The sequence below is a fragment of the Chelon labrosus genome (genome assembly GCF_963514085.1).
Source record: "Chelon labrosus genome assembly, chromosome: 12".
In the NCBI taxonomy this organism is placed as follows: Eukaryota; Metazoa; Chordata; class Actinopteri; order Mugiliformes; family Mugilidae; genus Chelon; species Chelon labrosus.
In genome coordinates this window covers 24,784,517-24,810,607 of record NC_140345.1, presented here as the reverse complement: position 1 = coordinate 24,810,607, position 26,091 = coordinate 24,784,517, and the positions used below count along the sequence as shown (strand labels likewise).

The window sequence follows — 26,091 nt, the reverse complement described above, 5'->3', positions numbered from 1 at the left end:
GATTATCAAAAGTTTTATTAGATAAAATCTCAAAGCACAATATATATTTCAAGGTAAAATACTGAAGACATTTACAGTATAGTGTATAAAGGCTCCATTTTACAATAAACGTTGACATCTGTTTACGAAAGAGTTTCGTAAAGCGAGGAATGCAGAACAATACTGACGGATAAAATCAATATACGTAACTCCCTCAATAAATGGAAAGAAAGACGTTTCTGTGATACATTCATGACATGGTGTCCATCCCTTTCAGCATGTTTCTGAGTCAGCAAGGGCACAAATAAAAGAAAAGAAAAGAAAGGATTTTACTTTTTGGCACTGCGAGCCAAACATTTGTCACGTAGACAAATGCACTGCTCCTGGTGAAAGTTTACCAAATCGGGGACAGTAAAGAAGAAAGTAAAGTACAAATACAGACAACAGCAAATTACTCACTTCAAAAATGACAAAGAATTTCCTATAATCCATCACGTGACGCGTGCAATTAATGTTACAGTGATTGGAGGAGTGTGTTTCAGCATAGATAAACGTAGAGCTGTTAAGAACTGGCCGTCCTGGTTTGCTTTGGAAGAACTTTACTTTACTGGAGTGCACACAGCATTGAGCTTAACCCCATCCAACAGCCTTGGGGCAAACACAAATGCTGACTGCAGCCTGGGCCAGCTCACCCGATAGCGCTGGACCCCGCTAATGCTCTGGAGCTCAGCCTGGGACCAGAAGAGTGGAGGCTCTTGCAGCACTCCACGTCTCTGCTGGCACGCTCATTTTGGCCGTTTAGTTATTGTTTATACAGCAAAATAAAAAGATTTCGGTCTCGGCAAACTACGGCGGAATATCAAAACACCTAGATGTGATACTGGCACTGGTATCTAAAGCCTCTGGTGATGCCCCGTCCTGACGGAAAGTGGTTTTAGAAGTTCAGTGCAGAGCTACTGGTCCAAAGAATAAGGACTGTTAAAACAAGGAGGTGAAGGGGGCATGGCAAAAACCGGATTTGTTCCTTACTCCTGTGATAAGTCTATGATGCACTTTGAATGTTCAGTAGGTCCATATGGAAAGCTCCTTAAACTGAATCAATATTTAACATTCATTCATTTATTTCCTGTTATGATGATTGTTATGCTTCAAACAGATAATTCATTGTACACTTCAGTCCTTAAATTAAAATATGTGCATGAAAACGGTAAATTATTTGTTGCGTAACTCTTCCTGTCAAAAACTAAATTACAAAAAATGAAATTCTGGCACAAATATGAGCTGAGCTGCAAAACCTGTTCAGACCCTTGTGCATTTCCGGCCCCTCTTTAATAAGAATTTTGGATTTCCCTTATTTTTCTAGCAAAAGCAGCACCTGACAACGAAAACATTTGGTCTGCGGCAGTTGCATGAGCCTGCGGAGAAAAAGCAGCGTGAACTGATAAGATGTCTACGCCATGGTGTACCCGTAGCTCCCGCAATGCAGAGCCACCAGCAGCCGGTCTCTCAGGACCTCCTGGCTCGGGTATTCTGGGAGTTTCAGCATGTTGATGCTGCGGAGAGGTGGGACAAGAGGGTTGGGGGGAGAGTGGTGAAAATCGGTTGAACGCTGTTGGTCGTAAAAGCCCGTATCTAGCTGGTGGTAGGGAGCTGATGTCTCAAAGAAAATCTTAAAACAATATCAGTCTGTAACTTTCTGTAAAAGCTGACTTGTAAGAGTTTTTGAACTGCTGTCAATGTCACTACACTGAAGGGTCATGCTGCCATCTACTGCTTCATATCATTTGTCAAATGTCCTTCAATTATAGATGTACACCGATCAGGCATAACATTATGACCACCATCCTAATATTGTGTAGGTCTCCCTTGTGTCTCCAAAACAGTTGTGACTCATCAGAGAATGGACATGGGCCGCCTGAGGGTGTCCTGTGGTGTCTGGCAACAGGATGTTGTTAGTGGGAGGCCCTTGAGGGGAGGGGCCTCTGTGGATCATCCCACAGATACTTGATCAGTTTGGGATCTAGTGAATTTGGAGGCCAGGTCAACACCTTGTGCTGTTCGTTGTTCCTAAAGCGTTTTTGTGGCTGCATCCTGCTGGGGATGGCTGCTGCCATCAAGGAGTGTCATTGCTATGGGGTGGGGGTGCCTGGTCTGGTCTAGGTGGGTGCTACATGTCTAAGTAACATCCACACCAATGAATGCCAGGTCCAGATATTTCCCAGCAGAACACTGGATTGTCACAAGATGGTCAATGTTATTCAGTTCTCCTGTCAGTGGTCATAATGTTATGCCTGATTGGTGTGGAGTGACTTATACTGAGTCGGTAAGACCATTTACTATAAACTGAATTACTAGCAGTTTTGAGAGAGAGGGAGGCTGGTTTGTTTCTGTGGTATTCATTTTGACTCTAACAATTCACAGAACGGTTCCTGGAAATAGTCGGTTTCAAATAAGGCATAATTACACGAGGCGTACCTGCGCCTTAGAGGTTTAAAAAAAATTAACATGACAAGGCTTCTCGAAAAGGTTTAAACAGGATTATTCAGATCGAAAATAGTGACTACTTACCAGGTACTAGAGGTAGGCAGCAGGTTGGAGGTGTATGGCACTGCAGCGACGGTGAACTTCTGTAAACCACTGCCACCCATCAGGTAGGCAAAGCCACCATGAGGGACCCTGGAACTGATGAGGAAGTATGCTTTGTTTACTTTTACGGACATTCACACGCCATTACATGATAAGTATAACTATGGTGGAGATGAAGCAGGACAAACCTTCCAGTGACAAACTGAAGCAGGAGAACTCGTTCCTCCTGGGTCAGGCTTTTCACCACCTCCCAGAACCACTGCAAAAGATGAGAGGTTAGCTGACCGCCAACAAAGAAGCTGCACTGATGTATAATACAATATCCATTTCTGCTTAACTTGTGGCAAAGTAAAAAAAAAAAGGAAATGGTACTGAGTACAGTTTTCCTCCTCAATATCGTCCTCATCATCAGGGCATTTGTTATTTTCAAATTCGTCTTTTACCGACGTTCAACATGTGTGCGGTGCTCAAATAGTGCTGGGATGAAATAACATGCCGACATCATTCACCTCCAGATGAGTCAGAAATTGGGAAATGAAAGCACAGATGATAAAAATGTCCTTTTTAGAAGCGCCTGCTTTGGTAATATCCAAGACTTCGCCTTTTTCAAAATGAATTAAAGCTTCATGTCGTACCAGTCTGACATCTAGCAGTAGAAATCCGTGTGTAAGGCACATCTGGCTGTCAAGTCTACATGGCTGTACTGTATGGGCATTGGTTAAGGCTGAGGAAGGAGATGGCGTGCAGGCGACTTGACGCATCACATGCCGTCACAGTCTGGCTAATCTGTAGTGAAGACGTAGACGTTCATTCTGTTCTCGTGATGCAGGATTATCCAGGAAATTGTCGGCCATTTGTTCTTTATAGTCGGAAATTTAAAAAATATACCAGTGAAAAGGATAGTCCTGCAGTTCTCCCTAAGTTTTTCTGCAAGGCCCGCCTTTTGTAGACAAGAATATTTTTGGCCCTGAGCAACTCTACAGGCAACTTTATATGAGGCGAGTTAAGCACTTTGAAGACACGGGTAATTTATAAAGCAATTCCGGTGTGCACGACACACCTGAAATAGCTGCGCCCCCCCACTTTGGCAATCACTAGTTTAGCAAATGCTGTTTTCCAGGAAATCATTTCAATCAAATATGACTAATATCATTCTTGTATTAATTACAGCATTAACAGAATCCTGTAGCTTTTATTCTTTTTTTTTTGTATGCATGTATATGTGAGTGTGTGGAGGTGTATAATCTAATGGAGGCAAGGTAAATTTATGCTGACATGCAGTGATAATAGAGGCATTCATTCATGTCAGGTAGGAGAAGAAAGACCCACCTGGATGACTGGCTCCTGAGGGTCATAGCCACTTGTGTACTCGGTGTTTCTGTACCAGTCCTGCACGTCGATCTCTGGCATTCCTGACAGCAGGAGCTCCTGTTCACACACACACACACACACACACACACACACACACACACACACACACACACACACACACACACACAGAGGTCGTGTTTCTTTCTTTTAAACTCCAAACTTAACCATAATTATTACTTAGGCTACATTTCCGCTAACGTTGACATGCTCTTTGTCCCTACTGTACAAGGACCACAGGTCCCCGTGGTGAGCCGTTTTGAGTCCCTATGAGACACAATGTGGTTTGATTGCTAATCCTGTAAGAATAGACTACCCCCCTACCTGCATCGACTCTTAGGGGTGTAGTGCGCCAACCTTTTATCCGCCTAAAATATCCGCCAATACTCAGTATGAGTAAATGCACTCTCTTTTTCTTTTGTCATGTCTTAAAAGCGGTACTTAACATGGATGAGTCACACTTACTGTTGACACTTACTCCACAATAAAGCTAAGCATTATAAAACCCTTTGATACACATCCAGTAGCACTAGTACTGAGCATGGACTGTATAAAGATGGACGGTGGAACTGCTCCTCAAACGTGAAGCCAAAGCAAGTAGAGCTCCCCCTGGTGGCTGGCTGCAGTATAGGTCCTAAGCTCCACCCCCTCCATGTTAGCAGATGGGACTTGGGCCAAACTAAAACACTAAAATACACGTCAAATAAATTGTTTTCAAGGAAGGTTTCAACCATTTTAGGTAGTTAATATGATGTTGGTGCATGTTCAAGTGTCAATTTCTTGGATAAGTTTTGTTTAATTTAGTTTTTTGACGCTATACAAACAAAACCAGTTGCCGTGCCAACCGTAAAGCGGTCCCGTGGGACTGTGAAAGTTGTAAAAAAAAAAGAATTTAATAAATAAATCCAACATTTCCTCGTAACTAGGGGAGGTAAAGCAGAGTGTAGCATTAATTAAACGAAAATGCGAGTCTGGAGGAAGTGTGGGCGGGGCATCAATAACCTCCACCCTTGAACCGTACTGTGCAAACTCCAATCTCACGAGGTGGCACCGCCCGTATGCCCGGGAAAATGGCGTCAGTTTGTCCAAGGCAAGGAAGTGGGGACGCATTGTCCATATTTATATACAGTCTATGCTACTGAATAGTAAAGACAGATAGATAGATAGATAGATAGATAGATAGATAGATAGATAGACGACTTTATTGATCCCTTTGGGAGGTTCCCGCAGGGAAGTGCTCTCAGTCAAGTGCTGAGAGTCACAAATGTTAAAACTGTTCCAGATTGAAGTAAAAAATAAAATCTGTTTAGGACGATTTTATTCAGGAGTTGTTCAACCACCTTAACATGTGAGAGCGTTGGCTTATTCTCTTAAAGAGCTCCTATTAGGCTCAATTCAGCTTCATTGTGGGATTTCACTAGACTAGTGTTGTAGGATTTACATAAATAAACAAAAATCCTTTTTTTTTTTTTTTTTTTTGCCTTTTACACAGCCACTCAGTTGAGCCTCTGTCTTATGGACCATATTAGCCCCAAAGCCCACTTTGCTTGTGCTTTTTTCCCTCATCCTCTTACCACTGCAACATAATTTCACATTCTTCACTGGAAATGGCAACTTCCCAAATCCATCCATACTTGTTAGTGCCCAAATCCAGTGTGAAATATGGACAGTGTGTGGACAAGCATCAACACCCCCCCAAAAAAAAAACAGACTGTGGCAGGCTGTCTTTGTTTGGTAAATATTAGGCTCATTACACGCTTATTGTGTGACATAATGGCGGCTATTCGTAACGCCAGAGTAAATTAAATGCCTGGAATACTTCTCAAGTAGACAGTTGTGCAAGAAGACCGTGGTTTGACTTTGTAGCCATGCTACGCCTGGAGCTGTTGACTGCATGAAGAAATCTGTGACAACCTGGCCGTGATATGATCACCCGAGACACATGTTAACACCATGTCTGAACAGGGCGACAGACGCTCTTCTAGTTTTTCATTTTCGTCAGACTTGGACTTTCAAATATTTTCACAACGACGCGATCATGTGAGCTCTGTACATAGGTTTGTAGCTTTCCTAGCTTCTGAGCTTCTAGTTACTTCCTGTCACGCTCAACGTGCAGCACGTATCTGCCAACTGGCCGTTAGGTGTAGTCTTTGCAATCCCTTCAAACTGACACCTGGTTCAGACATGAGCAACATAAAGAAACATCCCCCGTCGTGCTTATTGCGTGACATAAAGGTGGTTGTATGCCAGACTACATTAAATGCCTCTAAGTAGACAGTTATGTGAGAACATGTACGTACGATCACCAAGAAGAACCTGGTTTGACTTTGTAGCCTTGCTGTGCCTGGAGCGCTTGACTTGATAAAGAAATCTGCGACAACCTGGCGCAGCATGAAATTAGTAATAAAGCTTAGGGAGCCTCCCGTTCACAGCAGTCTGAGGATGAGATTTTGTCTTGCATTATCTGTAACTTTGGCCTCGTTTAATATGAACACCCAACAAATGGTGTGCTTTCTGACTTCCCCTCCTCTGCCCCGAATTAGTTCCTCCCATACATCTCACAAATATGGATATATTAAAAAAGAAAATAGAGCATTTGTCTGGGACTTTTTTAAAAGGTGCATACCTTTTTGGGGCAGCAGGACATTTTATGTGAGACTACAGTGTATTCATAGTAATGAAGGAACAGTTGTTAATAGCCTTTGAGCTCAACTACACAGAGAAAGAAGCTGCGGATCTGCTCATTGTTTTTGTCAACAGAATAAATGCAGACTATGACCTCCGTATCCTTTAAATTCAATGAATCTTCCCAACGTTTGAAGCAGTCAATCGGAAGTGAAATAAAAAACAGCTTATGCCGGGTGAAAACCCAAAACAAGCTCGTCAGTTGCCTTCTACAGATCGGATAATCTGACCCAGACATGGAAAATCAATCCCGCATCAGAACTGAGCACAGGCAGATTTAAAGGAGGATTAGGAAGAGAAGAAGAGAGGGACACGGAGGTCGGAGGAGAGAAAACTAACCAGTTCATATTCGTCAAAAAGCTGAACGAGCGAGGGGGGGATGAAGGTGTGGAATCCCTGCAGGAAGGCGTTTATCTGAGGCTGAATGGCTCGTGTCATCCTCAGCTCCGTCACCAGCTGGACGTACTCGGCCTAAGAGGAAACACACACACACGCGCACACACACACGCGCGCACCCACACACACACACACACACACACTTTTAACAAATACAGATGACGGTCAAGAGAAAGGGTCGCAGCTCCTTCACGGTTACTCTTGCTGCTCGGAAAGGCTGATCTCAGCTTTATAAGACTGCCACCTGCTGGAACACTGCAGTACTACTCGCTCTAATTAGGACTTAAGGCAAAGAGCTGGAGGAAGGAGATCAATCCTCCATAGGGGACCAACTATACAAGAGGGCAATGGTCATTAACACCGTCTTCAGCCACACTGCTGCAGCAGGACACCACAAAAATAAAATACATTTTAAAGTTCAGAACTAAAGCTCTCTCTAAAGACATTTCGGGGATTACACTTGACACGTTTATCCACGTTTGCCAAACAGCAAATCTTAGTAAATCCTCATAAAAAAAATATAAAAATCTAGTTAAATCACGACACACAGCAACATGTGTAGTGAATCTCTAGCGAAACCACGTGTGTAGTCTGATTAAGACACCTGCAGTAGCCTTTATCAAGCAGTGAAAAGATGAAAGTCATTTGCAAATCTTTGCCGAGCACACACTTTCTTATAGATCCAAAACAAACTAATCTGAACTTCGACAAACTAGAAACGAAACTCCATTCAAACCCCTGTTGCAGTGCCTTGTAATCTATTTTAGACATGGGATGAACTGCTAAATGTTTAGAAGCAATAGTTCAACATTTTGGGAAAGACACGTCGCGGCTTTTTTGCTAAGACTGAAATCTACATGTAAACCAAGTTTAAGCCAACAGTCTGGAGTGGAGATCGGCTAAGAGTTAGCCACCAAATGGCAGCGCTGATGCCAAGGAACCTTGCTGGGAACCACTGTTGGCTCAGGCTGGGTTAGCTTGAAGTCATCACAGTGGGTTGTTGGTTATTATTTAACGTCGTTTTAGTCCCGGCCTCAAAACGACAACAGTTTGTTTTGCTGCCCCTATAATTCCGCGACCTATAATATTAAAGCATGCTTGCTGTTACCACTACTAACTACGGGTGTATTGTGACGGTATATTCAAAGAGCAGACTGTGTTATGCAACTACAGCTCAAATGCTGTGCTGTGGAAATTGACTCAGTTTAAGTCCCGTGGCAGCAGTTGCCGACCCTTGATGCAAAACACTTTTCTACTGGACCAATCTGAAAAGGTTCATCTCTATTTTGATGAGAAACCTTTTCTTGTATTTGAGTTCTTGTATTATTTCGACACCGTACGATATCATGCCCGTCTGTGGTGACCGACCTTGTTGTCCTGGGTGACCAGGATGCTCATCCCCCCGGGTTTGAGCGGCACCTCCTCCATCGCCCCGAACACATCCGTCTCCACGGAGAAGGTGAGCTCTAGCCCCAGATCACTGATGTCATTGTCCAGTATCCACTGCAGGTTCTTGGCGTACTCTGGGTCGATGGACGACACATCCTGGTAGTTGACTGGGATACCTGAGAAACACAAATACATACACACACACATACCAGGCAACATGAGGAGTTATAAGGCATGTTATACGAGTGTCAAATAAAGTACGTTACTAAAGTCAGTTAACCCTTCAACACCTAAGCCTAAAAATGTCTGTTTTTTGCTTATTTTGATTATAAAAAGGTCAGAAAATGCCCTGTGAGTAAGAAAATACCTGGAACTTTCAATATCTGGCAATTATTTTCAAGTTACTGCATGTTATAAAAGTGTAATAACATCCTGGGAGAGGTGCAAGTGAAATTATTGTAATGGCACCATATTGGCTGTAAAGCGCAACAGCAATTTATCCGATGATGCGAATTTTGGCGTAATTACGGTAATCCAAAGTGCGGCAAATTCGTTTTTAAAGGGTTAATCTGCTTCCAGCACTGGCATTCGGGCACAAGTGTTCCAGTTTGAGTGAGCTGATGTGATGCAAAACTAATTTAATGGTTTAAAGGCAGATGATATTATCAAACAGTGTAAAGATTTCACATTTTCCTGTGTTCCTTACCTAGTATGTGTTTATAGAATGATCGGGTGAAGTAAATGTTGACCAGCTGCCGGTGGTACAGAGCCAGACCCAGAATCTGACCAGCAAACTGGAAGTAGTTGAGATGGTCTGGGTTTACTGAGGAGTTGCTGTTGGGTTGAAAAGTTGTACCTGCGGATCACACACACACACACGCATGCACCATGATAACGTTCTGCTTCTCTTAACGCTGAATGCCATCGCTTATAAATAAAGCACCCCATACCATCAGCTGACTGAGTGAAGAGAGCGTAGTCTGGGTTGATGATCTCATTCGACAGGATGTCAAACCACTCCCGAACCACGCCCTGGCCCTGAAACACAGACAAAGTTCAACACAAACACAACAGCACCACACCACACATCACAGCGCTTTAGAATAAACGAGACAAAGGGGTCGATTAACATTTACCCATCTACTGATGAATACCTGAATTTCTGAGAACTCTTTCAACGTCATATGAATGCAGAAACTCACCATGCCTTCTTCACCATGGAAGCGAACCGCAATGCCCTGTTTGAGTTTCTCATTGGTGGACTTGGAAACCATCTCGCAGCTACTGCTAAATATGGAGTCTGTTAGAGAAACAGAAAAAAATAAGCAAAAATAAGTGGAAAGTTGGGAAATCCTTTTATTTATTAGTATTAGTGGCATCTAACATTGTATTTAAGTACATTTTACTTTGAAATACGGCTGTTCTAATGGTGTTCATTAGTTCTGTTCTCTTGTTATGACTACGGCACAAATCGCAGTTTGGGAAATTATGACTCACTCTTTGCGGCAGTTATGCTGTGGAGAGCAGGGTTTGGAAGTGCGGTCATAGCAAACAATTTTACCCTGTGGAGGGCAGTAACATGCCCCGTAGAGTCAAAGCTGACAAAAATCCCAGAAGAAGAAAGCAAGCAGAAACTAACGAGCACAAATGGATAAAGACGCCGCTCCTCTGAAAGGCAAGTTCAACTTCAAAGCCCCGCCAGATGCCTCCCTCGACGAGAACAAAATGATCTGCATCGACTGTTGATGTGAAGTGCATTTAATTTGCGTTAATGAGCATTAACTATGGAAATCAGGTCATTAATCGCAGCAGGGTTTTTTTGTTTTTTTATAATCTATCCACATTTTTCTCTCAGTTATCCAGAAAACATCCACACTCTGCAGAAAGTGACATTTTACCACTTTATCACACAATTTTAGACCATGCAAAATCTTTACTTTTTGCAGATGGATGCTACCCCCATCCACTATGGATGTTTTGGGGGTGCTCATATGTCAGAACAGCAAACAGCAGACAGTATTAAAACTTTGTGCATTTGGTGCATTTGATTGATGCTCATGCACTCAATGTAATTTAACATTTTGTAGTGTAAAGTGTCTTCTCATCGATACACTTTATACATTATCGTGAGTAACAGTTTTGTACGTTTATCTTTTGAAAGTTAAACGTCCTTTATGATTCATGTTTTTCTTATCTTTCAACAGTGACTGTGTCTAATTCTGATATATCTTTGGGATGACTGACTGTCTATGAAGATGGCATTGCAAGCAACCTTTAGTGTATTTATGTTTTGCAGTTGCCCCCTAGGAACACTGTATGTAGAATACTAAAGTCTGCATTTGCTGCATGCAGTATGTACAAAAATATGCTTTTCCTTCACTGGAACTAGCCCAACTTTCGACAGATTAAATTCAGAATATAAGTCTGGTAACAAGACATTTGGATTTCATTATGGGGCGCCAAGGTTTTTCAATCATTACAGAGAAAAAAATGCCTCTGCATCTAAGTAGACAGTCCTACAACCAATCAGAGCTATTTTGTTGTAAAGAAATTAAACCCCACAGCTCTCAGATTACGTGTATGACTACATCGCTGTTACTCTTCTGGCCAATCACCACATAAAGTCTACCCAAACTATTTGATTGGCCCCTTTGCTGGAGTATAATCAGTTCCCAATGGAGCTGTTTCCAGACCAACTTTCTAACACAAGTCGGATACGTTGTTCTGGTTTCAGGCCACACTGGAACAGTCCAAAAAGTGCACCATGTTAGATATCACCGGGAAAACACAATGTGAGAACACAGCCCCGCGCATTTTCTTAAATGTTGTTTCTAAAATAAAACATGAAGCAGCAGGAGGTCTAATTAATATGGTGTTCACATTGTACCAAGAACTGTGTCATATCCACAGAATGCAGAAACTTATTCTGAGTGCATCTGTCATTAAAAGCCCTATTCGCGCAGGATTCGTTTTACCTGGGTAATAATGTAATAATTGCAGGTCAACCGTGATAAAACTAATCCAGTGCGAACAGGTATCTCTTATTTGTGGGGTTATTTGGGGACGTGTTTTGTTTGATTTGTTGTTTATTTTCTGCCTCTTTTCATTTAAGAATTATGAAAGGTAATAATAAGCTCCAATTTTTTCTTATTATTAATCCGTATTTGCAAATTAACTACGGCTGTCAAAAAGTGTATGAAGTTATAAAAGGTAAAACATTACCTCTGACATGAGTTTGCTTATCCTGTGCAAAAGTGCCACACGAAACACAGACGTAGCGGTGTGATTTCTAAATCACACGATGTCCCCAGGTAATAAGGCTATAGGGAACTGACTCTTTGAACAGTGGGAGTGTGCGGTGAAGGCAGCCTGTACCTCTGTGGATGAGCAGGATGTCGTTCTCATTCACTGGACGATGAACCATGTCAGAGTCTGGCTGGCCGGCCAGCAGATGCTCATAGAACCACTCAGAGCGATCCTTGAAGGGCTGAATGGGAAAACAAGACTTCATCCCACATTGCACAGCACTTTCCTAAACTCATTACCACATCGCAGCGCTTTCAACTTTCAGACTCTGGGTATTTCAGTCTCAAATGAGGGCTCGGAAAGCCTTCAGTGCTGAAAATACTCATCTGTGACACAGAGATGAGGCTGGGGTCTATTTGCATAATATATGCTTTTGTTCTCTGAGCGTTGGAGGTAGAGTGAGGGATGAGCTTGGATGAGAGAGAAAGACTTTTCCCTCGGGGCTGCGGGGCGTAGCAGAGGAATCAGGAGATGAAATTAAATTCACCAGGTTAAAGTCTGTAATTAAAACGAGGGCCTACTCCCAGGCGAGCCATAATCCATGGGTAACAAGGCTCGAATGCTGCACCTCAAATATGAAAACTGGAGAGCGAGTGAACAGCACACAACTCAGAGCAGCGCTTAAAATTTATGAAGCTGCATAAATGGAAGTTAAGAAAAGTGTTATTGCCGTAGATGTAACACTGTTAAATGATCCAGAAAAGAAGACCGGGGACTTGTCAAAGTCACTTTCCATACAGTCTCTGCACTTCAACAACTGAAAAGATGAAATATCTTAAATGAAGGCAAAATCTGCTCGTATTTTTATTTTTTTTTTTTCTATCTCCCGAGACAATTCTTCTTACCAGGCAGTTTTTGTGTTAGAGCATTTGCCTCGCTTTAAATGTTCCTAAATTCTGCTAATGAGCTATTATAACTTGTTATAACGATGCTTAAACGCAGACAAGTGCAAAACTACTTTGTCAAAGTTAAACTTTCTTATTTCAAGCGTCTTATCCTTTTCATCCTCTTAATATATTAAAAATAGATAATGACCAAATGTAAATTCATTGTTTTATGAAGGCTTACAACACAGCACAGCAACTATTGCTGTTGCGCAAACTGTTCCGTTTTTGCAGTGTGCAGAAACAAACATAAGGACGGACTTTCCAAAATAAAGAAGAACCACATTTATAGTTAAGGTTGCATGCAACACAAATTAAGAGTAGGGCTAAAATATCAAAATTAGGACGTGTTTGTTTCAGCCTGGGAGCTAATAAACAGCAAATATTAGACGGTCTTGACCCTGGATTATGAAGGTACACCTGGATGAGAAGGTGAAAATTAATGCGTCTGTACTGAGCTGAGGGAAAAGCTGAAAATAACTTCGGCATTTTGGTCAATATTCTATAGTAAGATCCATATATATTTGGACACTTACACATTACTTGTTATATCGGTTCAATTTATAGTTATATTGGATTTGGGCATAAACTGCACATGCTTATTTTAAAGCGTGGAACACAAATATCATACCTAATGTCCCTGCTATCCCTCTGATGCATTTGCTTTGTTCCTGCAGCCGAAGGACGGTCTGTCTTACTTACACTGAGAGCTCGTTTGACTGCATGCAGTGGGTTTACAACAACGGCAAATGGAATCAGAAATAATAAAGGAATTATACCACATCTGTCCATGAAATCAGGCTACTTATTAAAGGAACTCCTACATCTTTCCGCCACTTTATTTGTGAATACCCTCCAATTAAGGCTGCAAATGTTTTGTGTCAGTATATAGTAGTAGTATATACAGTATATAAATATAGCCTTACCTGGCCCTTAATGATATGCATGAAGCGTGACATCAACTCTGGACACTCCAGGAGAAAGTGGAAGTGGTTAAAGATTATCTTTGGATTCCTGAAAAGAGGGGGCCCGAGTGGCAAAAAGACGGGAGGGGTGAGAAAACAAAGACACGGAAGCGGTACAATGAGTCGCTCGATCAATACGACACCTCCGACGTGTCAAAAGGTTGACGTATGGAAGGGACCCCCATTGACTCACCTGGTTACGAAACACTTCAGCACCTCGTCGTGCTTGCAGACAAATTCGATGAAGCGTGGCGATGTCATTCTGTGTGAGAAAAAAACAACAACAACAAAGACAGGTAAGGAAGGCGGGTGTGAGAAAGGAAAAGAGATTCAGGACAATAAAAAAAAATAAATAAATAACTGGCTCACAACTCAAAAAAAAACATCACTTATCCAGAATACTGATGGGGAGCGGGGTGAAAAAGAGCAAGTGCAATAAAAACAGACAGAAAGACAGCTAAATTCAGATGACGGGTAAATAACAGCCGTCTGCTGCCAGCTAATTAGGCATCTTTAGTCATCCAGTTTTGCATAATTACGGACTTAGAGAGTGGTTTAAACAAAGACAAATAAATGTGAGACCTAAGAGGAGGTACTTTAAATGAGGCATGACTGTGATGTGATAGATTAAATAATGACTGCAGCATTGAGTCGCTGGAAGTAGTTGTACAAGTAGTAGCGTTAGTAGTACAATTATATGCAACTAAGGCCTTTATTTCCTTGTCTAGGCTGTCTACAAAGAAGGCTTTTAAGTGTCTACAATGTCAATGTAGTGTAATGTAAACCCAAGATTATAAAGATGAATTGAGCCTATATAACACTATACTGTATGGACCGCAGCAGCAGCAGTAGATAAATTAGCAGCGCATTAACATCAAATCACATTGGATATGTGTTGGTAGCTTTCTTTAATGCCGGATTGAAACTAGCTATGGCAGTAATAGTATACTTGTAGTATACACTGATCAGGCATAACATTATGACCGCCTTCCTAATACTGTGTAGGTCTCCAAAACAGTTGGGACTCATCAGAGAATGGACATGGGCCTTCTGAGGGTGTCCTGTGGTGTCTGGTAACAGAATGTTGTTAGTGGGGGGTCTTTGAGGGGAGGGGCCTCTGTGGATCATCCCACAGATACTTGATCAGTTTGGGATCTAGTGAATTTGGAGGCCAGGTCAACACCTTGTGCTGTTCTTCATGTTTTTCTTTTTAGTTGTTCCTAAAGCGTTTTTGTGTGTGTGTGTCCCTGTGTCAGGCTGCATCCTGCTGGGGATGGCTGCTGCCATCAAGGAGTGTCATTGCTATGGGGTGGGGGTGCCTGGTCTGGTCTAGTTGGGTGGTGCATGAATGAATGCCAGGTCCAAAAGTTTCCCAGCAGAACACTGAATTGTCACAAGATGGTCAATGTGATTCACTTCTCCTGTCAGTGGTCATAATGTTATGCCTGATCGGTGTATTATGGCTGTTAAACATTAGATCTGCAAATTAGAAGAAGTGCCTGTGGTACCAACGTTGTACCGTAAATTCCGGACTATAAGCCGCTACTTTTGTCACTTGCTTTGGACCCTGCGGCTCATACAACGGCGGATGGATTTTTACAGCTAACGGTCACCAGGGGCGCACTATCATGTCATAGACGATGACACGAGGATTAAGAACTGACTTTTCTGGTATAGTAGGCTGGTTATTTTGATACAGTAAACGGCCGTGTTACTGCACCTTTACTGCTGTGTTGGCTGTTTTCGAAAAAGATGCTGGTTATTTAGTTGAGCAGCCGGGTTACTGCACTTTTGCTGCCGTGTTACAGGCAAGCACTTTTAAAAACGAATTAAATTTAACCATTTAACGTTATTGCCTCGTCAAGCGTTAAGCTTTGTTTTTTGTTATACTGCACTACTACGGTACTATGACTGCAGGAAGTGCGCTAGGAGCGCACAGTTGTATTATTTGTGCACTGCACGAATGCTGTTTGTAATGTCAAAGATGTGAAAGTTTGATCGATTGATTTTTTGTTTGATTGATCGAAAGATTTATGTTTGTCAAATGTAAATAAATGGGACGCTTTGCGTTTCCAAACAGTCATTTCTGTCCCGACAATCCCCTCCGTGGTAGAAGAAACCCTTACGGTAATTAAACATTAAAACACCAGCGGTTTATAGTCGGGAAAATACGGTAGTTGTATGTGTAGATGCATTAGGGTAAGCAGGTGTAGTTATAGTCGTGGCTAAAGAAGTAGTACTGTGACAGAAATTATGGAGTCGTAGTAGTCATAGTAGTAGTACTAGTAGTAGTTCTAGCTTGTAGCAGCGGTGCTTTTGGCACTGTATACTATATGAGTTCTAGAAGTCTGTTAGATCTAGATCCAGCTAATACTTAATGCTCCCTATGTTAAATTATACTACTTTGTATGCTATTAGAGCTGACAGATGAAAGCTAAGCACAGACCCTTGTGGCATCTGGCAGGAGCAGCACATGTAGAAGGCCTGGATAACAGCGCTGAGTCGGTTGGCCGTCATAGAGATGACATCCTCCCCATCGGCGTACCCCTCTGCCTCCTTGACGATCGGATGGTCCAGCAAGGAGGGGAGGTTCTGCGTGTCGCCGTTGTGGTCGGCCTCGCGTTGTTTCAGAAGCAGAGAAGCTATCTCGCTGCTGCTGGAGGAGGAAGACGGGTTCTTCCTGTTCCTTTCCAGCTCTGTGGAGATGAGCACCAGCCACTCGTCCAGGGAGTGCCACAGAAGCTCCAGCGGCTGCAGAGAGACAGACAGGAGGTAAAAGGACTTGTAGGATTAAAGAGAAAAGGGACAAAATCATACAAGAGGAGCTACTTTGACTTCCAGGCGGTTTGCAAGTACCATACCTTTGTCTAGCTGGGGACAATCCACGAAAGTTCTGACTCTACTTAAGGTCAGTGTAAGGAACATTAGCAAGGACCTAATTATACCTAAGTTTTTCAGTATGATTTTGGAAAAGGTTGCGTTTTATTTGACCAGGTTCACATATCTTTAATCCTTTTAGATTTATTCATGACGAAAAAATAAATAAATTAAAGCTCAGAAAATCCCCAGCAACCTTTTTCCAGGACACAGACTGTTAATTAACTGGATCGACTTCTTATTAATTTTTCTTCTTCACTGAATGTGGTTAGAGGCAGATAAATCTGAAAGGCAAAAACAAGCAATTTAAATGTTAAGATGTTTTTTGGTTTGTTTGTTTTTTGAGAATTTTATACCAGTAATGGCACTTATAAGATATTAGAAAGATTACTTTAGACAGGTTTTCTATAAAAATGATTAAATGTTTCACATCAGGAAAATAGTTTTGAAGAACTCTGCCAGAGATTTGATCCCGGTTTGCTTTATTTCCTGGCATGAAGTTTTATTTTGTAGGATTAAGTGGCATCTAGAGGTGAAGTTGCAGGCGGCAACTCACTGAATACCCCTCCCTTTCCTCTCTGGGAAAGGGAGGGGCGTTTGGCTGATTGCGTGGCTCAAGTGAAAGGGGAGATGAGGTCAATGTAGACATGCACGATAAGTAGTTACAGGAGATTATTTACACATAATGTTAATAGATCCCCGTATGACCCCAGTCTTTCAAAATAATAAGTACAAGTCTTATAAACATACAGCCCCCACTGCAACAGCATGAAGGGTGCTGGTTCCACAGCAACAGAAACTCTGCCTCTTATTATAGTTTTAGAACATCTAAGAACCACAAATAAGCCTCAATTCAGAGATCAAAGTGTTCTATTGAGGTACCATGGCATGACACAGTACTTAAGATATGATGAAATATGGTGATAAAGGGCTTTATTCATACAAAGAAGGACTTTAAACTCTACCCTCTACAGGGAGCCAGTGAAGAGCAGCCAGTGTGGGTGAAATACGCTCTCGCTTGCCAATTCCCTTTAAAACTCTCGCAGCGACATTTTGGATCACAAGGATGGTTTTTTTAAGAGAGTGCTTGAGGCTTGTTTTATGTGCGATTTAAGCGAATACAACATGTACTGGAGGTGAAGGCAATGTCTACCAGAGTATCCATGTGGTCAGACAGTCTATTTCCCAGGGCTAAATTAAATAACTTAAATTTTGTCTGAATTTAATAGTACAGACTAACACAAGAATGTGAAAATGAAATTAAAATGAAAAGTATCGGTCCGAGTAAAGTACCCTGTGGAATTCCATGACTAAGAATTGTGTGTGTCCTCGTTGGCATGAACAAATTGGAATATATCTAATAAAGATGGCATAAATTAGCTTAATGCAGTTCTATTAACTCTATCTTGGTGTCACAGATCTTATAGACGTGATTTAAGACAATATTAATCCTGTTAATAAGCATTCATATTACAATTAAAGACTACCTGCACAGTGGTAGATACTATACTAGATTTGAACATGGATATGTCTGTTGACAATAAGTAAAACAGCTCTTCTGCTTGCTGTGTTTGGCTGAACATGTCAAAAAAAAAAAAAGAAAATACTGTGTGTGAGTGTCTGGTACTTGCGCAATCAGAGTGCTTGCAGTGTGGAAAGTCTGCTCATATTTTGGGGCCACAGCACCACCGGTACCTCCAGCCTCCACTGACTGTGACTCACAAACATCTCCTTTTATCTTGAGCCAGAGCGATGGTGAAGAAGAATACAAAGGTGTGGAAACAAGCCCTGTTTATACACTGATTAACAAGAATGAAAAGCTCCTGGCCCTAGATAGCAGACAGCATGAGTAGTGGGAAAACAGTGTGTTATGTATGATGGAGACATGGTTGAATGGAAAAAAATATGAGACTATGCTGTGTGGGACAGTACCTGGGCAGTGGCAGACCTTCCCATTTTTAAAAAGCGGAACCTTAGGGTGTGCCCCAACTATCAGGGTGTCACACGCAGGTTGTTATGGTATAGAGGAAGCTGAGCTTTAAGGCAAAGCTTTTCATTTACCAGTCGATCTACATTCCACCCCTAAACTATGGTCATAAACTTTGGGTACTGACCAGAAAGTCACTACACAAAGAAAGTTACAGATTAAAAGCAGCTAAAGGGCTGAAATGAGTATCTTGGACATCTGGAGGTAGCCCAGAGAAGAGCCACTGCTCCTTTTTGTCGAACAGGGCCAGCTGAGGTGGTTCACCCATGTGGTTGGATGCCTTTGGGTGTCTCCCTTTCTAGGTTTATCGGGCACAGCCAGCTGGGAGTAGACCCAGAACTTGCTGGAGGGATTATATATACCGTATGGCCTGGGAGCGCCTCTGGATCCTCCAGGAAGTGCTGGAATGTGTTGCTGGGGACAGGGACATCTGGAATTCCATGCTTAGCCTGTTGCCACCGCTACCCAACCACAGATAAGCGGAAGAAAATGGATGGATGCATGGTGATCATCTAAAATATATGTTGATATGTAATTTCAGTGGCACACCTAGAGACCACCGCATTCTATGCGTATAACTCCTACCAACCTTGAAGACCAGGCTGCGTGGCGTCTTGTTGCCATTGTAGCCCATGTCATTGCCGTTGTTGGGCGACGAGGGCCCAATGCGGAACACGTGGCAGAAAATACGAACAATCCTCAGCAGACTCTTCATCTGGGCTTCGTAACTGCTGGACAAGCTGAGAAGGGACAGAAGAGAAACCAGTCTCAGCTCTAATCAACAATACATTTGAAACTACACAACATTACATTGAGATACGCCATTCCAAGCAATCTGTTGTTGGAGTTGAGCAAACGTCACCCTAATAGGCGGTTTAGACTTATGCGTTAAGTTGACGCAGAAGCTACAGCAACAGCGCAGACCATACGCAAACCCGCGCTGACTATGTGCGTAAATTACGGCATCTATGTCCCGCAGTACCCTAAAAGAGCCTTAACTCCCGGTACTTGAATGTGTTCATTTTAAATAAAAATAAACATTTTTTTTCCTCATCAAGCGCAAGCATAAAAAATAAAATCTCTTACAGTAGTAAGTACACAGAATCGAGATCACACACACATTTTCTGGGACTGCCCAAAATTGAAATCGTACTGGGAGGGGATTCGTACAAAAATACTTGCCTTTCTGAATGTTGATTTACCGTTAGATCCACTGTACTATGTTTTAGGAGCATTTCCAGAGGGAAGTATAGATAGGAAAAAGGTATACTAGCTGAACATCCCCCTGTTAGTGGCAAAGAAAATGATAACTTTGTCTGTCCTGGCTTAAACCACACCCACCTGCCCTACATCAATGGAAAGACAGACTAATGACAGTGTACTCGATGGAAAGAATAACAGCAAAACTCCAGATGAAAATGGATTTATTCTTAAACCGTTGGGCCCCTGTGATTGCTTATTTTAGACTATCAGTGTGAGGTAGGCCAAGACTGACTTTATGGTGAAAATGGCTAAAACTAACACTTGTCATCTAAAGTATTTTCCCCTTTGATTTGTTTATCTATTTTACTCTTACTGGGTGATTCCTCTCTATCAGATACCATGGATTATTATAATCATTCGTATTCAAACCCCTTTGTTTTTTTTCTTTTAATATGTTTGCCAAATTCTAAATAGTTCTCCTTTGATAAAGGGTACTGTGTGCTGGTTTGTTTTGATGTTTGTTTGAATGGCCTTATGAGGCAGTTGTGTACAATTTGAACATGCACAAGTATAAATAAAACACTTTGTTCAAAAAAGTACACAGAACCTCAAGTACTTTGTAGAGGCAGCAGTTACAGCTTCAAGTCACACAAATGGGCCACAGAGGCCGACTGTGGAGCGTTCTCAGGAGCACAGTAACCTCTTTTGGTATTCCTCTTAGAGTTGGCCATGCAGCCTTATCGGGAAAATAAGGAAATAGGGAAACAGATGACCAGAGAGTTTCAGAATATGAGCACAACAATGACCAAAAGCCTCCAAGACAGCAATAGGGTGGTCTTTTTACCAGCCAAAGTCCATTATTATGAGTCATTGAGTTTAGACTGATAGAGAAAATGGCAATGTGACACATTTAAAAGGTAATTAACAACACAACAAAGAGGTTTGAATACTCTGCAACATAAAACAAAGAAGAAACAGGAACAAAATCAGTGAATCAAATGTGTACAAATACTGTATATATATATACCTGAGAAGCTTGTGTCCGTTGGTGGTAGCCACTTCGGCAAGACTAGTCAATATCCTCTGGTAATGACTGTCACTTTGTTGAGAGACATGCTCCAGAACCTGCCTGAGCTACACACACACATAAACACACGTCAAGTGAAATCAACACGCAGGGCTTCCCGCTGAATTTAGAGACAAACTAATCTTACCATGTTCTCTTTAATGATATCGTGCTGCGTCATCTGGATGAGGGTCTGGAACAGTCTGCTGTGGTGCTGAATGAGGATCTCGCAGGTTTCCCCATATCCACCCTAAAAAAAAAAAAACTCAGGAAGCTCAGAAACTGAACGATGTATGAAAGCTTAAATGGTTTGGAAACACTAACCTGCACACAGAGATCCAGAGGAGTGATTCCATTTTTATCAGCGAGGTATTTGGCACCTCGGGACAGCAGGATCTGTGCCGTGTCTCTTTGGCCATGGCTGAAGAATCATACGAGACAATTTTGAAGACAACTTTAGTAACATGTAAAGCTGATCATGGATGTTCAATTCTTAATATTTATTAAGGGTTTATTCGGGTGACGTGTGGAATTAGCAACTTGTTTTTAAGCCATTTTCTAAATTGGAAAGAAGAAACGCAATTGCTGAATAGTGAATTATGACTGGTGACTTCACCTGCAGGCAAAGTACAGAGGCGTGGCTCCAGAGACATTTGGCCTGTTGATATCAGCTCCACTGTCCAGGAGACACAACACCGTCTGAGCACACACACACAACACATACTCACTGTAAAATATACCCAAAAGAAAAAAAAATGAGATAAATGTGTGTGTGTATATGTTGTGAAGAAGAGACTGTGACAAATCCCAGATTGTTTAAAAGTCTCATTAGATTGACTGGAAACACTTCTGAACAGACTGACTTACTTTTGCACCTCACAGATATGTAATATAGGCTCATTTTCCTGAATAAACAAATTCACAAGTGCAAGAATTCTGTTTCATTTCTTCGATTGGGTTCTCTTTGTCTACTCTGTATGAAAATCTGCTGATGTTTTGGCTAATTTTTATCGCAGAAACGTAATTTTTTAAATTAAAAGCCATGTTGTAATTGGCTCACTGTTTTGTGTCCGTTCTGACAGGCTACGTGCAGCGCAGTCTGCCCCATGGCGTCCTCCACGTCCACGTTGGACACGTGTTGGACCAGATCGTGCAGCAGCTCCGTTCGCCCATTCACTGCCAGCCAGTGGATCTGCAGCAGAGGTCCACGTGGACAGTTAGTACACTGACTACAGGAGTTAATAAACCACACATGCAGTAGGCAATGACTTGAGCAATGATGACTACAATGATTGGAGAGATTCAACAGAATGTAGTATCAGATAGCCCACTCACAGCAGTCAGTCCCTCATTGTTGCAGATATTGACATCAGCATTGAATTCCAACAGTTTGCCCATACACTTCTTCTGTCTGAGTGAAGGAAAGGGTTTAGTATCAGTAGCATTGTAAACACAGTCACGGCTGAGTCATAGTGTGAAATGTGACTAAACGTCCACAAACAACAAGAAGATGCACACCAAACAAACAATTTTAATAGGCAGGCATTTAAAAACAGGAGTAAGGCAATGTTTTTATACCTCAAGGGTTCATATAATGCGTCCCTGTGATAAGCACTACTAATATTACTGAACGTAAGGAAATTAAAAGAAAACAAAGGCTCTAAAGGGTACATTTAAGTAAAAGATGCACGACCAATGACACATTAATCTATTTAGGAGATTAATATGACTAGATGCCTTGTATATGTAGAAAAAAAAAAAAAGAAATCACTAAGAATAAGTGATGAAAGATCTTAAAGATGATCCGTCCTACCCGTTCCTAGCGGCGAGGTGCAGAGGGGTACAGCCTGAGATGTCCTGGTAGTTTGGGTTGGCACCTCTCTTCAGCAGCAGAACGAGACACTCCACCGACCCGCAGCTTTTAAAGGGAACACAGTGCGCCTCGTGTCAGAGCGGCAAACAGCTGTTTTGCACGTAATCGCCTTTGCCGACATAGCGGCGTAACAAAGAAACTGCGCTTTCGTTTTAAAAGGCTTTCAAACAAGCGTCCAGAACGATTTCACACCAAGCATTTCACAAACATTTACTGTCTGTTGTCCCTCTACTGGAATCCAGAACTGAACAATAGCATTTAAAAAAACAAAAAAACATTAACAGTATATCTCTTGCCAAAAAGTGTGACTGTTACTTTGGATTAACAACACTTGGAGACAACTTTCAACAGGAACACTGAGGTGAACTCAGCCGTTATTGTTCTGGTTTTGCCTTCCAGCAAGTTGGCCACAGGTTCAGCCATTAAAGCTCACCTTAACATGCGACCAATTAATGTGAGTTACAACCTGTTTATGATTTGCCTGTTTGTCACAGACGCACTTTGGACTTGACTTGACAAAAAGCGGAACACACCTACATGCAAATGATGCAACGAACACGCTCCACAAAAGCTAGCAACGGAAAACAACGCGAGGACTATTCAGACGCACGGTAGCCCTTAAATTTTCTTTCACCATTTCACTACATGCTTACAAGGTGTCTGAACAAATACAGTAAGTATAAAAAGAAAAGTTCCTCTTAGTAATTCCAAAACGTGGTCCGTATCACAGTGCAAATAATAGTGAAATGACACTGTGATACTGATTTTAGGTCAGTTATTAATCCGGTTTAATATAAGTTAGGAACAGAGTAAGCAGTACTGTGTCTTACTTGGCAGCGATGTGTAACAAACTCCTCTTCACTCGTCCAAAGGCGTAGTTCACATCAAACTTGGAGTTGAGAAGCAGCTCTGTCACCGACCTTTCAGAGACAAGATGGCACACGGAAGGTCATTTCTTCTGGAGACAACAAAGGCAACGCACTACACCTGCAGTGGGAAAGACGTGCAGACGGATGGCTCACCTGTGCTGGTCAGCCATGACCATTGGCATAAGTGTGTACACTGCGGTCTCATTGTCTGTGGGAGAATAAGAGAACAAGATTTCAGCTCGTCAGTCCCTCCAGACTATGTCCAGCAGCCCCCAAACATACCAGGAGAGGGGAAGTGAACATGGGGGAGCAGGAATATGGAGGAGGGAACATGTTTGTTTGGGCACGCATGGCTTCTCAGTGACTCACTGTCCTTACTGAAGACAAAACAGATGACGTCAGCATTTCAGAATGAATTCAGAAATGTGCAGAAGTATTTATGTCTGGCTATGTACAAGCCAATTCCTCCAGACCGTCCTCCCGCCACGAGGCACCACCAAGTGCAGGCTAGGGTTAGGCCCTTAGTTGAGACGGTGAGGGTTAGGGTTAGGGGCTAAGGAATGGGTTACGTTATACGGAAGAGGAGAAGAAGAAGGAGGAGGAGGAGGAGGAGGAGGGGGGTGAAAAGCAGGACAAGAAGAAAGATGAGACGAAGAAGGAAGAAGAAGAAGAGAGAGAAAAGAGGACGATGAGGATGAGAAGAGGGACGAGAAGAAGGAGGAAGGTGTAAACGAGAAAGCAGGAAGAATGGAGAGGAGGGAAGAAGAGAAGGAGAAGAAGATGGGGAAGCAGAAGAAGAAGTTGATAAATGAGGAAGAAGACTGAAGGAGGAAGAGAAGAAGACGAGTGGAAAGAGGAGAAAGGGAGGAGGCTTTTGTAAAATAAAAGCTAAAGACAGTCTCTGTTCTAGTCTCATTGTTATGTTTTGATCTCCGCTTCAAATGCCCAAAATAGGTAAAACATAACATCACACTCTAACGCTGGACGGCAGTCTACAACAGCCAGACCACCGTGTTTACATGCGGATAAACTGTCATTAATTCAGTCACACCGGGTCTGACACTCAGTCCATGGTCGTCTTTATCATACTGTCCATTCACTCGAAGACAGAGACACGTCCAACTGTCAAATGAAGACACAAACAAACCAAATCCATTCACATCATCACTGCGCGGCTGTTAAAGGCCGCGGCAGGTTGCTATGCCACCTCACCATGGCAATAATGGCACGTGAGCGCCGGCGTTAACGGCGTACGCTCGTGCGCGTTCTGGCCGCCGCCTTTCACATCCTGTGTGTCGTTACCTTCCGGGAGTTCTACGGTCCTGGCCCGGCGGAGGGAACGGGTCAGCCGGCTGAGCTGTACGTTAAGCTGCTCCATCGCCCGTTCCATCATAGGTGAACCGCAGAGGAAGGTGAAGCGTCGGCGGCCGTCGTTGTTTATTTGGACCTAGAGGGGTGGTGTGGATCTCGGGCGTCGTCCATGAGTGCCGGACACAGGGAAACCCTTTCCACGGGAGTCACACACACTGGTTTACAGTGCTTTCGATGTTCCGCTGTACTCATTCACCAGCGGTACCACCTAGCTTCCCACACTTCCTGTTGTGATGACGTTCGAAAGCTGGGCCGTGTGGGAAATGTCGTTCCAGTGGCGCTGGGCTTAACCCTGAGGTTAAAATGTCCATTTCCAAAACAAAAACAAATAAATGCTTTAAAAACTTTACTGATTAATATTTTTTCTGCTTTTTTCTGCATAAATCTCTTCAGTACTTTACAAAACTACCAAAAATTCAATCGTTTTAAGGATTTTAACCCTTTAAATACCAGTTAGATTACTTAAAGTCACAAACGTTTTACGAAAAAATAAAACTAATGTCGGGGTCTGGGGCATTTAAAAAATAAAAAAATAAAAAATAAAAAACATTCTTAGATATGACCAAGATTATCTGAAATATTGACTTTACATTATTAGATTTTGTGTAGCATCAGATTTAAAACTTACTATCCGAAAAACGTCCCATTGACTGCCATTATAAACACATTTATTAAAACTTACAGCCATAGCACAATATAATACACCATCGTGAAGAAGTGCCAGACAGCGTCTCTACCTCCTCAGACGCCTCAGAGACTTCAAGCTCCCTCTCAAGGTGCTCAGGAATTTTTACACCTGCACCATCGAGAGCATCTTGTGTGGGAGCATCACCACCTGGATGGGAAACTGTACCAGGCAGGACTTCCTGGCCCTCAAGAGGGTGGTCCGTTCAGCAGAGCGGACCATCAGAACCCCCCTCCCCAACCTGCAGGACATTTACACCAAACATTGCAGGTTAAGGGACGAGAAGATCCTGAAACAGCCCAGTCACCCCGGACACTCTCTCTTCTCTCTACTGCCATCAGGCCGGCGTTTCTGCTGTCTGAGGACAAAGACTTAGAGGCTGAAGAAGAGTTTCTATCCACATGCCATCCGCCTGCTCAACTCTGAGCCTTGACCGGACTTAAATACCACTGCACCACTGCACTTTATTCATGTAGCTGCTAAATACTGTGAATTTATGTACATATACAACTACCTCCCCTCTAAGTTTACACTTGAATCTTACAGTCTCTATTTTTACTTTATTTCTCTCGGTGTACATTACACTTATATTGCTTACCTTG

General features: G+C 42.4%; 1 protein-coding gene across 2 annotated transcripts; it reads right to left on the bottom strand.

Moving 5' to 3' along the window:
- Positions 1-25,097, bottom strand: hace1 (HECT domain and ankyrin repeat containing E3 ubiquitin protein ligase 1). Of its 2 annotated transcripts, XM_084557670.1 has the most exons (25): positions 24,736-25,097; positions 23,587-23,641; positions 23,395-23,484; positions 22,505-22,609; positions 22,027-22,102; positions 21,752-21,883; positions 21,308-21,390; positions 21,016-21,112; positions 20,840-20,941; positions 20,653-20,759; positions 19,012-19,162; positions 18,785-18,883; positions 16,005-16,309; positions 13,752-13,820; positions 13,520-13,607; positions 11,779-11,890; positions 9,606-9,703; positions 9,354-9,441; positions 9,110-9,259; positions 8,383-8,579; positions 6,958-7,089; positions 3,895-3,993; positions 2,754-2,824; positions 2,548-2,661; positions 1-1,532 (listed from the first exon to the last, which is right to left on the bottom strand). In XM_084557670.1, the coding sequence occupies exons 1-25, from the start codon at positions 24,824-24,826 to the stop codon at positions 1,430-1,432; spliced, it is 2,814 nt and encodes a 937-aa protein (XP_084413796.1). In that variant the 5' UTR covers positions 24,827-25,097; the 3' UTR covers positions 1-1,429. The 2 variants fall into 2 exon arrangements, with proteins under 2 accessions (XP_084413796.1, XP_084413797.1); XM_084557671.1 differs by lacking the exon at positions 18,785-18,883.
- Between the last annotated feature and the right edge of the window lie 994 nt (positions 25,098-26,091).